Source organism: Poecilia mexicana, unplaced genomic scaffold, assembly GCF_051168715.1.
Source record: "Poecilia mexicana isolate PSO_F unplaced genomic scaffold, ASM5116871v1 scaffold_3, whole genome shotgun sequence".
NCBI classification, from domain to species: Eukaryota; Metazoa; Chordata; class Actinopteri; order Cyprinodontiformes; family Poeciliidae; genus Poecilia; species Poecilia mexicana.
The window spans coordinates 34,855,786-34,872,603 of NW_028263372.1; the positions used below are offsets into that span (position 1 = coordinate 34,855,786).

The 16,818-nt window shown below is 39.0% G+C and overlaps 3 protein-coding genes across 3 annotated transcripts; 1 reads left to right on the forward strand and 2 right to left on the reverse strand.

Moving 5' to 3' along the window:
* Positions 1-1,037: 1,037 nt before the first annotated feature.
* Positions 1,038-5,940, forward strand: mfap1 (microfibril associated protein 1). The gene is made up of 8 exons (XM_014978491.2): positions 1,038-1,236; positions 2,359-2,575; positions 2,658-2,793; positions 2,878-3,065; positions 3,929-4,198; positions 4,265-4,424; positions 5,374-5,463; positions 5,541-5,940. The coding sequence occupies exons 1-8, from the start codon at positions 1,155-1,157 to the stop codon at positions 5,718-5,720; spliced, it is 1,323 nt and encodes a 440-aa protein (XP_014833977.2). The 5' UTR covers positions 1,038-1,154; the 3' UTR covers positions 5,721-5,940.
* On the reverse strand, positions 5,924-8,969 carry hypk (huntingtin interacting protein K). The gene is made up of 4 exons (XM_014978493.2): positions 8,775-8,969; positions 7,914-7,969; positions 7,745-7,796; positions 5,924-6,149 (listed from the first exon to the last, which is right to left on the reverse strand). The coding sequence occupies exons 1-4, from the start codon at positions 8,934-8,936 to the stop codon at positions 6,054-6,056; spliced, it is 366 nt and encodes a 121-aa protein (XP_014833979.1). The 5' UTR covers positions 8,937-8,969; the 3' UTR covers positions 5,924-6,053.
* Positions 8,970-9,336: 367 nt separating this feature from the next.
* LOC106911681 (THAP domain-containing protein 6-like) lies at positions 9,337-12,494 on the reverse strand. The gene is made up of 5 exons (XM_014978492.2): positions 12,285-12,494; positions 11,104-11,296; positions 10,911-11,018; positions 10,323-10,806; positions 9,337-9,852 (listed from the first exon to the last, which is right to left on the reverse strand). Exons 1-4 carry the CDS (start codon positions 12,362-12,364, stop codon positions 10,597-10,599), a joined length of 591 nt encoding a protein of 196 aa, XP_014833978.1. The 5' UTR covers positions 12,365-12,494; the 3' UTR covers positions 9,337-9,852; positions 10,323-10,596.
* Between the last annotated feature and the right edge of the window lie 4,324 nt (positions 12,495-16,818).

Here is a 16,818-nt window from a genome sequence, read left to right on the forward strand (position 1 = left end):
TTCATCAAACTTCCCCACCATTTATTGTGACACCTTATGCATCAGCCACTAAAAGATAAACATTCATTTTGGGCACAAAGGGAAGTGAAATATATCCTCGGGGCAAATATATTAAAGAATTGCCAATAAAATTACTCCAGTTTTACGTCTACAAACACATACTGTATACTGGGAGATATTTACTTGGAATTTTACTGCAAGTAAAATTCCAAGTAAATATGTCTTTTTTGCTAATGTTATAAGGTGAACAACGAAAGATTTAAAAATAAATGTTTAAATTAAGTCATTTTAGAGGTACCCAAAAGAAATTTGACACAAGTGTCTTTGATAATCTTTGTCAGCATTTAAGATGGCTAGTGTACACCTCCAAGAAAGAGGAAGAATTTTTATTTAACAGTTTGTTGGTTTTCAAGTAGAACCTTATGGATCCTGAGCTCAGGAGCCTTAAATAGATCATTTATGTGTTTATTTATTTCCTTTTATTCAAGTAGGAGCAAAATTATATTTAGTGAATTCAACTTTACAATCTTATGTAAGCGTGAAAAATAAACGACCTCCATTTACAGGATTCAAAGTGAGTTGAAATTGTAATTCCATTTATGCTGTTTGCTGTTACACGGAAGAATATAGGAGGAAAATATGCTTAGCAGCAAAAATAATGTTTAATTGGTATGTATGACTGATAAAATGGAATAATACTAATAACAGTAATAGTAATATTGCCATTTATTATCATTATCAACTTATCAACTGTATATTCTAATCAATATTACTATTTAACCAGGAAAATAATTTTTTTAACATTTTCTTTTGCGTTGTTTTCAACAACCACTGGGGGGCGTAAATCTACACTAAATCTACAACTTTCTCTCATTGAATATTTTATCTCAAGATTTTCCTCTAAAATACATTGAATATTTTTTTAAAAATTCACATTCCGCGCCACTAGGATGAAATAAATAATTATAAAATATTAATGTAAAGCTACGTGTGCTTCGGCAGCGGCGGAAACGTTTGTCGGAACAATTCCACTTCCTGTCCGTTCACGCGTTCTGTTGAACTTCCGTTTTGCAGCAGCAACGAGCTAGAGTAGCTAGTTGGAATATCGTTTTCATTTTTCTTCTGTCGGCTCGTTTATCGTTGACCAGGCAATCATGTCTAGTCACGAAGCCGCCAACATGAAGCTTCCGCCGATCCAGTCCACGGCCGGTGCCGTTCCCATCTGGAACGAGAAAGGTGAGCTTTTGTTGGTTAGCCATTCAGCTACATTAGCATCAGCTAATGTCACTGTTGGCACACAATACACGAAATGAACAAGTTACAGTGTTAGAGCTGGTTTGATAAAGACGTAATGTTAGATAAGTTGTTATGAAGAGCAATATTTTATGTCTTAAAATATGAGCATCCTGATTTTTAGGCTTTAGAAAGTGTTAATATGTCCAGATGCCGCACGGTGCCGATGGCTGCAAACAGGCTGGTCAATTGTGGTCAGGATGGATGTCAAACTCACGTCTGATGTTATTTCTGAGTGTCAAGCTTAGAATTTGCACATTTAAATATTTATTTTATGTTTTTATTTTGATTTTAAGGTGTTAAGTCAGTTGTTTATTTTTTGCTCTTTAGGTATCTGTTTATACATGTGGTAAGATGATGTCAGGCACCTTATTAATCTATCAGATGTCCAGACAGCCCCAAAAATCATGAAAAACACCAAAAATTCTTTAACATCTCCACTAGGAGTTTCCTCATGGTTCTGTTAAGTAGATTAAAAATGTTTGACTAAAGTCTGTTGTTAATTCCTGTTATGAAGTTTACTGTTTTCTGTGTAAGATATGTGCATGTCTAGTAATGTTTCAGGTCTAAAAACACAGACACAAGCTGACTAACTTATATTATAACTTTATTAATTAAGAGTGATGTTAGAACTTAAACTGGATTTGCTTTATTTTAATCATGTTTTGTGTAATTTTATATTTGTTTTCAATTGAGATCCTGTCTTTGTTATGCTCTAACATCAAGGTTTGGTTTTATATGCTGTTTTTATTTGCATAAGTCATTAGACAATGCAACTGACATCACAAAATAAATGTTAGTAAACCTTCACAGCTGTTGAGGGAAAAGTGTAAGATTTGAGTTTTGTTGATTTTAAAGTTGTACAAACTGATGTGTTTCTGCACCAATAATTTAAAGCCCCAAATAATTGTTGATCTTAAATTCTTGAGATTTTTCACTGTGGTGCAAAGGAAGGCAGAAAGAAATCAAGGGAATCAGTAGTCGTGGTTAAAGATTGGATCAATGACTTCTGACTGTATTCAGATTAACTTAATGTCAGCCATCTTGTTAATGTGCGTTACTCAGGTGAGCTCACCATGGAGAAGGTGAAGGTGAAGCGCTATGTGTCCGGTAAGCGTCCTGACTACGCCCCCATGGAGTCTTCAGACGAGGAAGACGAGGAGTTCAAGTTTGTGAAGAAGGGGGTGGAGGCGGAGCCGGAGGTGGAGCCACTGGAGGAGGACGTCTCCGACCCGCGTCTCCGGCGTCTGCTCAACCGGACCTCCGAGGATGTGGAGGAGAGGTACCGCCCCGGCACTCAGCTGTAACTCAAACTACCGGTGAATTCTGCAGAGTGAAGACGTTTCTCACTCGTTGGTTCTCAGGTTAGCGAGGCACAGGCAGATCGTTGAGCCTGAAGTCGTGGTCGAGAGCAGCGAGGACTCGGATGAGGGAACGTGGCATCCTGAGCGCGAAGACAGCAGCGAGGAGGAAGAGGAGGAGGAAGAAGTGGATGATGAGGTTAGCATTACACAAACGCCTCTGGGTTTTTTATCCTTTTCATCACGTTGGTCAAATTCTCACTGTCTGATCATCGTTCTGCAGGAAATTGAGCGGCGACGAGCGATGATGCGCCAGCGAGCGATGGAGCGGAAGAACGAGGAAATGGAGGTGATGGAGGTGGAGGAGGAGGTGAAGTCGGGGGCGGAGTCCGAGTCGGAGTCAGAATACGAGGAATACACGGACAGCGAGGACGAGGCGGAGCCGCGACTCAAACCGGTCTTTATTCGCAAGTAAGAACTCTGAAAACTGCAAAAACAAAATCTTCCCAAGCATGTTGGTCCAGGTTCTAGTGCAGATGTCTCAGAAATATAAAATAAATAAAAACTAACTTACAAGTACCTTTTCAGGAAGATGTAGGAGCTTTATCTAATAATTCCTTAATATTGATGAAAAAGTTCTAGTCCCGCTGGTAGATTTTCACTTATAACAAAACATTTTTCCATGTTCTAAGTGAAATAATCTGTCAGCGAACTTTTTTATCAATATTAATTATTTACTTAAATCAAGCTCGTATATGTTTCTGAAAAGTTGTAAGTTAGTTTTGTCATATTTGAAGAATAGAAAGTTATGTGCACAAAAATTAAAATGTTGTTTCTGCAGTGTAAAGATGTTTCTGGAAATAAAGGCATCAGTAATTTATCAGTATTTTTGTTTCTAATACAAATGTTTGATATTCTGTTGATGTCAAAAAAACACAACTTTGTAATTGTGATGTTGCCGTTAAATAAGAAAGGCAAATAGAATCACATGTGAATAAGTTTGTTGACAAGATAAGTCATTAGAAAACATGCAGCATCATCCTCATCCAACCACTTCCTGTTGTTTCTGTCAGTAGCAACATTCGGTTGTTGATCATGTGACTCATGATGACAAAAAGTGTTTCCATGCTAATTTCAACACAGACACAAAGAACCTCATCCTAATGCAAAAAACTTTATCGAAAAATGTGAGATTTTTATAAAAGTGATGTGTTTCACTTGTGTTACTTAGACAGTAGTAAAATTACTCAAATTGTTTGAAATTATTCTGAACATTTGGTTGAATATCAGGAAGTAATGAGTCCATAACTTGTCAAACTCTGACTGGTGGACAGGAAGGACAGAATCACGGTGGCGGAGCGCGAAGCCGAGGAGCTGAAGCAGAGGGAGCTGGAGGCCGAGGCCAAGCGGCAGGCGGAGGAGCGCCGCCGCTACACCCTCAAGATTGTCGAGGAGGAGGCCAAGAAGGAGTTCGAGGAGAACCGGCGCACGCTGGCCGCTCTGGAAGCGCTGGACACGGACGGAGAGAACGAGGAGGAAGAGTACGAGGCCTGGAAGGTCCGAGAGCTGAAGCGCATCAAGAGGGACAGAGAGGCACGAGAAACGTGAGTAAACGGATCCGATGGAGTCGGTGAGACGCAGAGCAGGGTGGTGATTGGGTCTGTCTTCAGGATGGAGAAGGAGAAGGCCGAGATCGAACGATTCCACAACCTGACGGAGGAGGAGCGGCGGGCGGAGCTTCGGAACAGCGGCAAGGTCGTCACCAACAAGGCCCAGAAGGGCAAATACAAGTTCCTGCAGAAGTACTACCACAGAGGAGCGTTCTTCATGGTGAGCAGGACCACATCCTAATGAGTTAGCTGTTTATTAATATTAGCAATTTGTTATTGGGTAGTTTATCAATACTTTCTGCTACAACCGGCCCTTTAAAAACCAAAATGAAAATGAATTTTTATACTCCTGTTCTAGACTTAAACATCCTAAGACATTTTGTTGTTCTGTTGTTTTTAACTATAACATATTTTAAAGCGATATAAACCTTAAAAAATTTGAGTTTTCTTGTTTTAACGTGATATAAAAGTTGTTAAAACAAGATCTCTCTTCTGAATTTATTTCCAAACAAGTTAAGTGCTTCCGTGGCTTCTAGCTCAAAATCTGAAACTTTTCTTAAAGAAGCAGTATCATGTCAAATCAGTTTCCATTATGTTATTCTCTCATCAAATACACACCTGAAGTTTTGCTTAGACTTTGTTATGCATGTTTAAGAACTCCTTTAATCTCCATGGCAACCATTCAGCTGTGCAAAACGCCTGGTTGGACCTAGCCCCGCCTTCGAGGTGCAGCTCCTCCTCAAAGCTGCAGTTTCCAAGCTTCTGAGGTTCCGGCCCACAAAGCAACCCGTTCAGCTCCTTCAGACTAGCCAGCAGATATTAGCAAACACCTGGTGGAGCTGCACATCAGCTGATCTCTTTATAGGAGCTTTTCAGAGTAACGCTGGCAGAAACATTGTTAAAGGGTTAATAGAGGAGCCATGTTGTGATGATTTCATGAAGGTGGAGGTTAAGAAAGAGCAGGAGTTTTTAAAGAGACAGAGGCCCAATTTCAAGGTGTTAAAATACAATGTAAAATTTCATTTAAGTCGTATGTGATACTTGGCACTGTGCTTAGAAAACTCCTAAAACCACCCGTAATTTTTTCATTGCCCGTCTTGCCCATTAGGTGGCAGTGTTAGACACACCTGTTGTGCTTTTTTCTTCTAAACATTTGCTCTCCTTCCCAGAATGAGGAGGAGGATGTGTATAAGAGAGATTTCAGCGCTCCTACTCTGGAGGATCACTTCAACAAAACCATCCTACCCAAAGTCATGCAGGTGAGATTCGCTTGCATACCAGGAATTTACTATCCAGGTTCAGTTTTTTATTTTCTGACCGTTTTCGCTCCGACCAGGTGAAAAACTTTGGCCGGTCGGGTCGCACCAAGTACACCCACCTGGTGGACCAGGACACGACGTCGTTCGACTCGGCCTGGGCTCAGGAAAGCGCTCAGAACAGCAAGTTCTTCAAGCAGAAGGCGGCCGGCGTGAGGGACGTGTTCGATCGGCCCACCGTGAAGAAGAGGAAGACCTAAGATGATCCTGGTGAGCGCTGGAGGGAAGCCTGCGAGGTCCAATCCTTCTCCAAGCACATGAACTGATCGTCCTACTTTGATTCAGCTGGAATAATCGGCCTATAAGTCTAAAGAAGCAGCTGGATTTGTGTAATTTTGTAAATAACCTACCAGTTTACTTTTTGTGGAGTCTGTACAAGTACAGCTATTTGAATTAAACACACTTGTTTTTACACAATAATGAATTTTTATTTGAAAAAAGAAAAAAACTGGAGGATTTGAGTGGGATCAGCTCCGCTGGATTGATCTGGTGAGCTTTGAGGTGGGGAGAAACAGTCCAGTGTGAGAATGTGTTCAGTTGGTCAGAGTCACCAGAGCTTCCACTACATTCCCCATGTGTTCCCTCAGGCTGCGCTCCGCCATGGACCGCGAGATCTCCATCTCCGACATCTGCACGACAAAAAAACGGCGAAGGTTACAATCCCAAACACAAGCAACACACTGGATTAAATGCTAATTAAAACAAAGAGTTGCTGTGTGAAATTAGATCCTTATATGTTTCCTTTGCATTAATAAAAAGACCATTTTTACAGTTTTGATCCATTTAAAGTGGTAACACTGAAGCAGTGCAACGCCAGTACAATGACTTCCAGGGTGTCCATACATCCTTAAAAACGTCTTAAATTATTTTGGAAAAACTAGATCTCACTTCCTGTAGCGTGGACTCTACTGAGGTTTTAAATATTACCTGATGGCCAACGTTTGACCGTGATGTAGGGAAATTACGTAGGGAAACAACCATCCACTGCTAAGAGAGAAGAGCCGATCCAAACAAGATTCAAAATCCGTTCAATTCCTCCGCTTTGCTAAAACTACAGACAACAACAGCGCATAACAACAACGTCATCGGTCACGACATCAACTCCTGTTCTTTGATTGGCCCGTTAAAAATGATACCGGAGAAATTAAAGTAAACGGGGGAACTGTGAGAAGCGAGATTTTTATCGAGAACAGGACGGTACTGGCAAGGCAAGGAAAACGTATAAATTGGATGAAATACATTAATCACAGGTCGTACATTTTATGGTGGCATGACTATTTTACCGTCTGGTTTATATTTCAGGCAAACGTCTGAGTCGTGCACAAACATCTTTATTACGACTGGAAGCGGTTGAGGCTAACGCTAACATACCCGGGCTAGTTAGCTAACTTTTTGCGTCACTCATGGGTAAGTGTAAATTTACAGTAATGCATTCGTGTTCGCCACTGGCTTACTTCTATTGGCCACACATACAATTCATTCTGTGCAAAAACCCCCAAAAACTATGTAATATTTGCAGGTTTCTCTACATTTATGATTGTCATTTAATTCAGAAGAACTCGAAGTTTTAAATTCGAGTTAAACCTGCAGAAAAACGGTTGGGAAGCTGGAAACGACATGCCGGTTAAGAAGCCAAGGTTTGCGACCTGAGCAGGTAGCCTGACTAATTAGCCAGATATCAACTAATTAAGCTCAGTGTAATAAAAAGGAGTTCAGACAAATGCAAACTGCTACATACTTCAGTAGTGGTTTATGCTACTTTTCTTTTACTGCAACAGTAGGAAAAATATTTGTCAAAAAAAAATCTGATCATTATGCATCTTGTTCTTAAGAATTTTGGTGCAAAACGAAAGGGGGGGAAAAATACTCCAACCATGGTATTTATTACTTAACGTTGTAGATTGAGACGTCTAAATTCACCCGACTCATCAAATCAAGGACCGATAGACAAAGCATGTGCAGCTATAAAAACCACATCTTAGTTTACCTGGAAAATGAAAACTTATCATTAACGCAAGTTATTTTTTGTCATTAATTACTACTATATTATGCATAAAATGCAGAGTTTTAAGTTTGCGGTCCAGATCACACAAACATCAAACCAAATATTCTGTCCTTGTCGAAAACAAATTAAATTGAAACACCTTCATATAAGATGTAAACCAGCTAACGATTGACTGATTATATGTGATATAATCTTAACAGGAAAATGAAATCTACTTACAATTAACTCAACATCCTCTTTCTTGATGGTGACTTTAGCCAGCTCTTTTTCTCTGACAATAAGCAGAACAATAATTAATCTCCAAAGCAAATTAAAGTGGATTTTTCCTGAGTCCTCAGGATAAAACAGAAAATATGTCACAAAAAGGTCATATCAGCACTAATCTTACCTCTCCTGTTTGGCTTTCTGTTCTCTGGATCTTCTGTCTCCGATCACCGACATCGCCTGAAAGAGTAGCAGTTAAGTGTTCATTTAACTGAACACTTAACTGTTCAGTTAAGTGAACAGTTAAGTTCACTTAACTGTGAACTTTAAATACTTAAATAAGTATTTAAAGTATTTAATACTTTAATACTTTAAAAGTATTAAAGTATTAACTTTAATACTTTTGATTAAAGTTAAGATGGTTTTTTCTTTGCTGAACCAGTCGGCATCAGCAAAGAAAATAATTTTATTTCAACACTACACTTTTGTTATAAGCATGTTTATTTTCTGACATTACCTGACAGGTTTTTTTCTACAGCTCTTTAATCCACTTCTGCCTCATTTAATTGGCTACCATTTCATTTATAAATTTCACTTATTTAAAGCTGCAGTAACAGCTAATTAATGCTCAGTCCCACATTTTTATTTCATTTTCTATTTTAGAATTATTGCAAAACAAAATGTGTTTTGTGTAACACATGACATATTTAGTACAAAGAAAGAAAGAAAAAAGATACAGGTGTAAATATTTAAAGTGTACTCAATACTGGCATAATACTAGACTTTTGATAGGAGTTATAAAGGATTTTAACAAAGCTACATTTAACTTTAGCTAAGAAACATCTAACTAATTAACACCAAATGTCTGACGATAACACAACATTTCAAATATTTTAATGGTCATTTTTAGAAAAACTTTATAGAGATTTTAAAGCGAGCTTCTTTTAAGGATCGCTGACAAACAAACCGGGCTCTTCGGTTAGCAGCAGCCGCTCCAGCCGCATGTTTCTGGGTCGGCCCGTCGGTTACAGCCCGCAGGTCTCACCGTTTCCAGGTCCGAACTGGAGATTTCCTTTTCCTCCGCGTAGTCCGTGACTCGCTCCAAATCTGCGGCTCCGCTGTCATGTTTCCGAGGCTTTTCCACCGGCTTCCCGGTGCAGTTTTCCTCGGCTTCCAGGTCCAAATCAACGTCTCCCTCCGCTGCCATGTTGGATAGTTAGCCGGATCAAAAAGAAAGGTTCCGCTACGCGTCGGACAGAAAATGTGGTTGCACCGGAAGTAAGTTTCCAAGCTTTTAATTTGAGTGTAAAAAATAATGTAAACATAAAATATAAACGACTAAATGAAGAGCAATTTAAAAAGGATAATTTTACCTGTAAATACTTTTGATTAAAGTTAAGATGGTTTATGATGCTAAGCTGATTGTAACTAAGGGCCAAAGCTAACTTGTTTCTGCATAACTACTACATTTGGACCGAAATAAATGTATCCATCACAGGGCAAAACCTGATCCTCTTGCTGCAAGGTAGCAGTGCAAGCCGCCGACTAAAATCCAGAAAAGTTTAAGTTGATAAATGTCAGAGTTAAGAGGAAAATGAAGAAGAGACTAGACATCAAAAAATTTATTAAAAAACTTTTTGTTTGCCAAAACTTGTGTCTTGTGCTGCTAAGGCCTCACTTTCAGCATCACAACACACTCCAGAGACCCACAGCATCTCCACAAAACCCCTGCAGCAGAAAAGTCTTTCGGTTTTTTGCATGTCCACCATAAACTTGAAGAATGTTTAGTTTGACATTGTTGTGAAAGAAAGACAACCAAGGACATAAGTAAAAACAATAATAAAAAGACAACAGCATGGTTTTTATGGATGTCGGTACCAAAGTGATTCCTCTCAAATGTGCTCATTGAGGTGAACCCAATTCTTCTGAACAGAAAAAAATAATCAAGCACCAAGTTGTAAATGAAAGACAACAGACACGTTGAAGGAAAGTGGTTGGAAACTGTTCTGCTGATGGAGTAGATGATAGCTGGATAAGAGGAAGGGAGACTGTCTTGTGCTGTGCTTTTAGGCTTCCGGATGTGCTTGGAGATGCCAAACCAGACTGGTTGTTTCATCAACCCCCTGAAAAACAGAGACATATGTTTTTATTAAAGACGAAAATGTTTTATGACTGTTTTCTATGGTTATCCAGAAGGGTCAACAAAATGCAAAAATTCTATTATAAGAAAAGTTTGTTGTGGTTCTTTGTAGAACCACAACAAACTTTTCACAACAAAAAGGCACAAAGAACCACACGACTGTGTTGTGGTTCTTTGTGCCTTTTTTCTTGTGTTTTGGCTGGATCTTGTGGCTTTTCCTTGTGGTGTTGTTGCTTTTATTGTTGTATTGTGTCAATTGTATTGTAATTGCATTGTGGTTTTGTTGTTCCATTGTGATGTTTGCATTTTGTCAACCCTTTTGGGTTACCATGGTTATCAATCTAAGAGCACAGTAAAAATCAAGGTTGTTGCCATAGTAAAATTCAGTACAAAGTCAACTGGTCATAAGAGATTAGCATTAAAAACAGTCATGAATAACAGGATAAAAAATACCTGATGCCTCATTGAACTGAAGTGGCGCTCCAAGCAGTCCTGGCTACCATCAAGGGAGGAGAAGCATCTCTGATGTGGAAAATGCTCCAGCATCATCAGCAGCAGGGTATCAGTGATGAACTCCATGACAGGCAAGGGTTTTTTTTTGTTTTTATATATAAATTAAAGCTTAAAATAATACTGAGTCACTTAAAATAATAACTATAAAGTCAGATGAGAATTATCAAGGTGTGTTACACCTAAATGTTCACCAAGTTCATATCGTCCTGACATCTCATGATAAGTCAAGCCTTTGTTTTAGTTCTTCGTTTATGAGGTTCTTCCCCTTCAGATCCTCCACTAGAACGTGCAACGCATTCTTTGCTCTCCGTTCCCGATCCTTGGCGTTCCTCATTTCTCTTTCCAGACTCTCGACTCTTTCCAAGGCCTCGCAGAGTTTTACCTTCAGATCACCCAAAGATGGAGGCAGTGCATAGGAGTGGTCCTAGTAAGACACAAGGATCAGCCATGGTAACACGACCACCAGACACAGACAGGCAGTGACCACTGATTCTGAGGGTTAATAAAGAAGAAATGCTCAGAACTCACTAAGTCAGGACAGGGTGGAGGTTCTTGTTTTGGTGGAGGCGGGGCACTCGCCACTTCCTGACTCTTTTCTTTCTTGGGTAAAGCCTTGGTTGTTTTAGCTGCCCGTCGCTGATTTGAAACACAAAATACTCAAAGAATATTGCTAAACTAATTGAAAACATTTTCAACCCTTAAAGCCAAGTGATGCACCCACCTTTTTTGGAGGGGTAGAAAAACTGAAGATTGAAGGAACAACTCCCTCTCTGAGTCGGACAGTCTGTCCCGTCCTGTCAAAGTCCTCCTTTTTAAAGTGTTCACTGCAGAGCCTGGTAGATGTGTTGGGAGAGAAGCCCTTCCTCCTGACAGCTTTCACCCATCGTTTTCTCAGGTTCGTTTCTTTTGGGAACCTATCGAGTGTTAAAAAAAAAAACGGTTGAACAGTTAACACCAAAACCTAAAGTTTTTAATCAATGAATCAAGGTTTTACGAATCAAACTCTGTTTTATAGGCATAAAGTAGTTATGTTAAGGTTTGAGCTGAGCATATACTCAATTCAACTTTAAAAATACTTTATCAGAAAAAAATATAAATAAAAGTCCAGAAAAAGAACCAATCAGAGGTAACATAACAGCGTTAATGTCAGATATAAGATAGTTAAGCCTTAAAAGTAATCCTTGTTTGAGTTTCAATAATTGACCAAATGTTTCACAATAACAAATTGTATAACTGTATATTCATATTGTTTAGTTGTAGTTTTTGAAGTGTACCCAATTTAATGTGGACTTGATTTTAAAAAGTTGCTCTTGATGTTATGTTTTCTAGAATCTACGACTGGTGTAGAATGGTTATCTCTAGGTTGAAAAAGCCAAATCCCATGAAAAGTTGCAAACACGAAAAGTTGCAACCACCACGCCCCCCCCCCACCGCATCCATCCCCCAAGAAATTCTTAAAATCTCAATTTCATAAGTTTTTAGGCATTAAGTAGAGGTTCTACCAATTGTAGACTGTGTGTTGTAGAATGTGCAATTATTATACGACATTTAAGTCTAGGTTTGACCATTTTAAATATATTATATTTCGATCTAAAGCGCAACGAAGGTAGTCCAGAATCCTTAAATGCAGCGGAATAGCCCTTTTTCTGAAGCTAAGAAGGATGCTAACTTCAGTGTCGTCCAGGACAGCTGGTTAGTTCAGGGCTATCTAGTTTAACCTGGCACATAGATTTATTTCTCTAAAAGCCCAGTTTTCATAGACAGCATCAAAGAGAGCGCCAACTTCTCGATAAAATCAAAAGATGAGTAGAACATTTTGGAATTTGAGCGCGGAAGTTGACACTTTTGTTCATGACGTCAACCCATCAAAACAGTCCAAACACGGTGATTATTCAGCCTCACCTGTGAAAGGTGACGCCCGAGGTTCTGGTCTGGACCGTACAGCGCTTTGTACAATCCAACGCAGCACACGAATGAGGCATCTTGCTCGAAAAAGTTTAAAATATCAGCGCTAAGTGTTCTTCTCGAGGTTTTTCACAGCTGCAAGGCCACTCACAATATGGCGGGGTCGCTTACGTAGAAGAAGAGAGCTCCGCGGGGAAACGGAAACACATGATCTGTCACTTCCGTTCATTTCAAAGTAGAAAATGCAGCTATTTGTGGCGGGAATGTAGGTTGGAACCAGTGACGTGCGGTCAGGGGAGGCAGGTGAGGCAGAGCCTCACCTGTCATCATGGAAAAATAACATACAATAATAAAATCATTTATATTGCTATTTTCACCCTGTGGTTTGTACTATAAAGTACCTATTTTTTACTTAGCTTAACCAATTCTGATTATTTTTTCTTCAAAATCGCTGGATTTTCGCATTTTCCCATTCAAATGCTCAGAAGCGAAACAGGTGTTATGCCCAAAAACGCATACCTGCCCAGAAATGCATCCCCTGTCGCGGGAGCGCGCATCGCTCTAAACTCTCGCATATTGATGAGAAAACGGACTGAAATATGACCGAAGAGGAAATTTTAAAGATATTTGTAACATTCTCACGTTTCTTAACCATGTAATCCCTAAAACGGTGGGTTTTATTTCGCAAATTACTTGAAATAAATACGGTTTTTACACCTTTATTGACATGAGTCGAACTTTTTTTCTGTCAGTGTTGAAAATGTTCTTCGCTAATGGTTTGAAATTCTCTGCTTTTTCTTTTGACACCATAATAGCTTAAAAGCATTACAAAACAGAGGCCCGTTATGTACAACGTTTTATATCATGCTTAATTTTCTAGTCTATTAATGCAGGAGGGATTTTTAAAGGCATTTTAATTCATGAGCCTGAAAATATTTGCATCCGTCGTGTTGATATGAAACTTATAGCAGTAGATCAGAGAACAAGTGTCATTATGTAGAAAAGGTGAAATCCCTCTCAACTCATTATTTCTTCAAGTTAGCACAGGGATGCACTTTTTGGCAATATGGATTTTGAGCCTGCCAAAATATGCATCCCCTCTCTATTCTCCTGAAATATCATCCTATTGATATAAAACTTATACCAGCAGGTGTTGGAACTATTATAAATACCACAAATCTTTTCCTTTACTGTCATCTGTTTAAGGATTGATGACGAAAATGCAGTAACCGGATTGACCCGCTGACTGTCCGGATTACTGAAGTCACACTGTGTTCCTCCCTGTGCTATTCCTGTCTGTTTTAAGAGGTTTATTTGTTCTCCAACCACAGATTTCCTGCCTCCAGACGTTTTTAGGTCTTTCATGTACTTGAGCTTTAACAATCCACCCGTCTTAATGAGATTAAAGGAAAGGGAAACCTGTTGGAGTTGAATACCCCGAGCAGGACTGAAAACCACATCAATGCTCTTTTGGCCTGGTGCTTCAGGAGATGTGCGTGGAGGTGAGGGACCTGAGAAATGGCATCGGGTCCCCTGAGAAGTCATTGCCGTTGCACGAACCCCTTCATCCTGCTCTATGACTGATGGCTGTTTGACTGTTTGGAACCTGCTTTACTCCCGGCCCCAGGAATAGGATGACTGGACGCTTGCTTCGAGCGCAGGTGAGGCTGACTCTGCTCAGGTTTTCATTTTTAAGAAACTATCTTCATACAAACGTTCCAGTACTTCAGGTATTCACCTGCCTTTGCTTGATATTTTAGCCCACCAATCCTTTGAACCTAATCAGTTGTTTGTTTAAATTGTATTGTCTTATAAAGTGCAGCAGGTCACATGGGATTATTCCACATAAGATCTTTGCCAAGTGTGTCCTTTGTCAAGCCACAAACTGCATCCACACACCTCCATTCTAAGACAAGAAACATCCAGTTCTCACTCATTTTGTGTGAAATTTTACAAATTACATCATGTTCCCTAATGTAAAGAAAGACTTCTGTGTGCTAGGAAGCAGAACAAGATGCATTCCTTCAAAAGATTACATTTCTAAAGATGAAACTGCTAAGAGAGCTTTTAGCAGCTTGTTCCATGTGAATCCCACATCATAATGATGCCACCACCGGGCTTGACAGTTGAAACAGGGTTTTTGCATTTAAAATTGTCACCTTGACTCCTCCAAATTAAAAAGTATTTGTATTTTCAGACTTTTGTCCCTGCCCCATTGTCAACATGATAAACATAAAAAAATAAAATAAGTTTTATCCATCTGATGAAGAGATGAAACTCTCTCTAAAAATGCTTACAACTGCCTATTTTAATATTTCAAACTCCAAATATATGTTAACATGCATTGATACACACACTGGGAAACAACCTTGGCGCTACCACAGAAGCTAACATCCACAGTCTTCCTGCTCTTCGACGTTCAGCCAATCACTGCTAAGGAAAATAATTGCCGCTCCTGGATTGGCTGCTTTGAAAGTAGCAGTCAGTAGCATTATGCGTTTGAATTTTAGCTTTCCAAGCTGAATTTGTTTGAATATTTTAGATATGCTCAACAAAAAGTGCAAATTGGCAAGATTGTCATGAATAATTTGGAGTTAATGTGTGCTCCTTAGAAAAATATGATAATCTACAAATACTAAAACATTAATAAGTGAAGATCTACTCTACATAGATAGAAATATACATATGTATTTTCATACATCTATGTAGGTTCTGTTGTTAAGAATTACAACCTCTGTAAAAGCAATCTGAAAATGTTTGGTGAACCATGATATTTTTACATAAAGAGTGGTTAAACATTGGCTGAAAACCCTGTAAAATGAACTCCACCTGATTGAGGCAACCGTTCTTTTCTGTCAGGTCTCATGGCTTGCGGAGTTGGCTAATTTAGCTCTACATTTACCAGAACAGCACATTTTTAATTTCTGGTTTCCATTCATTCCCCAAAGTCCTTTTGCTTCGGTTGAAATTAAGTTGTAGGTAAGTTTGAAAGTGTCGTTTTGTACCTGGTTTTACTGAACTAATGGACATTATTTTACACCTTCACATGGTCCATAACATTCATGTTACCATCGCTGGGCACATGAATGACCAAAGTTATTTTCATGCCACGTTTTTCTTTTGTTTTGTTTTTTGTTTTTTTCCAAGAAAGATTCATGTTGGTGAATTTAAAAGATTATTTTGATTGCAAATCTGCACTGGGTAAAATGATCATATTTTTGTTGTTATTCCATTTGGACTAATTTGCTGTGATTCTTTCATAAATGTGGATCAGTTGGGTTGTTGCTAACATTTGGTGTGAATTTAGGCCCAATTAGAAATACATTTACCTTTTACCTCCACGTAGGAGAAGACGTCACAACGACCAAGAAAAATTAATGGCTGTAAAAGATCACAATAAAGTTTTAATTGGAAAGAAAAAAATTGGAGAAATAGTTGAAATCTTTTACCCTGTACATCTGGAAGGTCTAGTTATTTGATGGTATAATTATAATAAAACTCATACCACAGATAATTGTAGCTCTTTAAGCTTTGTACTTTTTACAATCTGACTTTTGTTGAGTGAAAACTTGCTAATAATTACAAGCTAAGAATCTTCTGAAGGAACCAATGAAAGCCGACTGCAGTGGAAACTGGTGCAGTTTGAAATCGTCTTCAGGGTGTTGAGTAACAAGGCAGCAGATAAAAAGACGTTTTCCTCAGACTATGAACACGACGTCATGAATGGGTTCTCTGGGTTTCTGTTCCTATTTACTCTGCTGATTATTTACTCACAGTAAACAAATAAAAACAGGACCGTCAGTTTTAATCCCGTTTAGGAATACTACTTAATGCGTAATGAGTGGATCATTTTTCCTGCCTCCTTCTCCTGTTTCCCAAACAAGGCTTGGCCTGCATCCAGCTTTTATTACGCAAGCCTATTGAAACCATAGATCGAGCGCGTTCACTCATGCGGCCATTTGCATCTCCTAATTTGTTTTTGTTTGTTCTCTTTGGCACTTCCTCCTCTCCCACAAGGCAGCAGCAATTATCCGTGAGCGAACGGGCCCCCAGGAATGCCGGGCTGCAGACTGGACTCAGAACAACACGCGTTTGCTGCCTGGAATCGCTGCTTTACACCCAGTTCAGGCTGCAGCAAACAAATCATATTACGTAAAACAATGGCTGCTTTTGAAGCCAGAGGAGACGCTTCTGGAAACAAATGTTGCAATTACCTTTACTGGCTGATTTATGCAAACAGGTGCATGTTTCTTTTTGCGTCATTTATCATGAATATGTTTCCACTGCAATAACACAAAACCTTACAAATTATATTGGTCTCGTTTCTACTGCAAATATCTTAGTATGCTTGGAAAAAATAACTTAAAAGTAACTTCCCAGTAAGACACAGGACATTGTTTTAAGTCAGTAATTGATGAAAAAGTGCCAGTTTTACTAGCAGATTATGTCACTTTATCATGGGGAAAATGTCTTGTTACAACTGAAATAAATCTGCCAGCTGAACTTTTACTTTTTAAAGTAAATATTCAGT

Bases quoted from the DNA above. Each gene is read 5' to 3' on its own strand.
- hypk (XM_014978493.2), bottom strand. From the start codon at position 8,936: ATGGCAGCGGAGGGAGACGTTGATTTGGACCTGGAAGCCGAGGAAAAC. The intron at 7,970-8,774 runs GTGAGACCTGCG...CTACTCTTTCAG, and splicing joins CCAGTTCGGACCTGGAAACG to GCGATGTCGGTGATCGGAGA. The intron at 7,797-7,913 runs GTAAGATTAGTG...GCTTATTGTCAG, and splicing joins CAGAAAGCCAAACAGGAGAG to AGAAAAAGAGCTGGCTAAAG.
- LOC106911681 (XM_014978492.2), bottom strand. From the start codon at position 12,364: ATGCCTCATTCGTGTGCTGCGTTGGATTGTACAAAGCGCTGTACGGTC. The intron at 11,297-12,284 runs GTGAGGCTGAAT...AACACTCGATAG, and splicing joins TCGGGCGTCACCTTTCACAG to GTTCCCAAAAGAAACGAACC. The intron at 10,807-10,910 runs GTGAGTTCTGAG...GTGTCTTACTAG, and splicing joins CTCCACCCTGTCCTGACTTA to GACCACTCCTATGCACTGCC.
- mfap1 (XM_014978491.2), top strand. From the start codon at position 1,155: ATGTCTAGTCACGAAGCCGCCAACATGAAGCTTCCGCCGATCCAGTCC. The intron at 2,794-2,877 runs GTTAGCATTACA...ATCGTTCTGCAG, and splicing joins AGGAAGAAGTGGATGATGAG to GAAATTGAGCGGCGACGAGC. The intron at 4,425-5,373 runs GTGAGCAGGACC...TCTCCTTCCCAG, and splicing joins ACAGAGGAGCGTTCTTCATG to AATGAGGAGGAGGATGTGTA.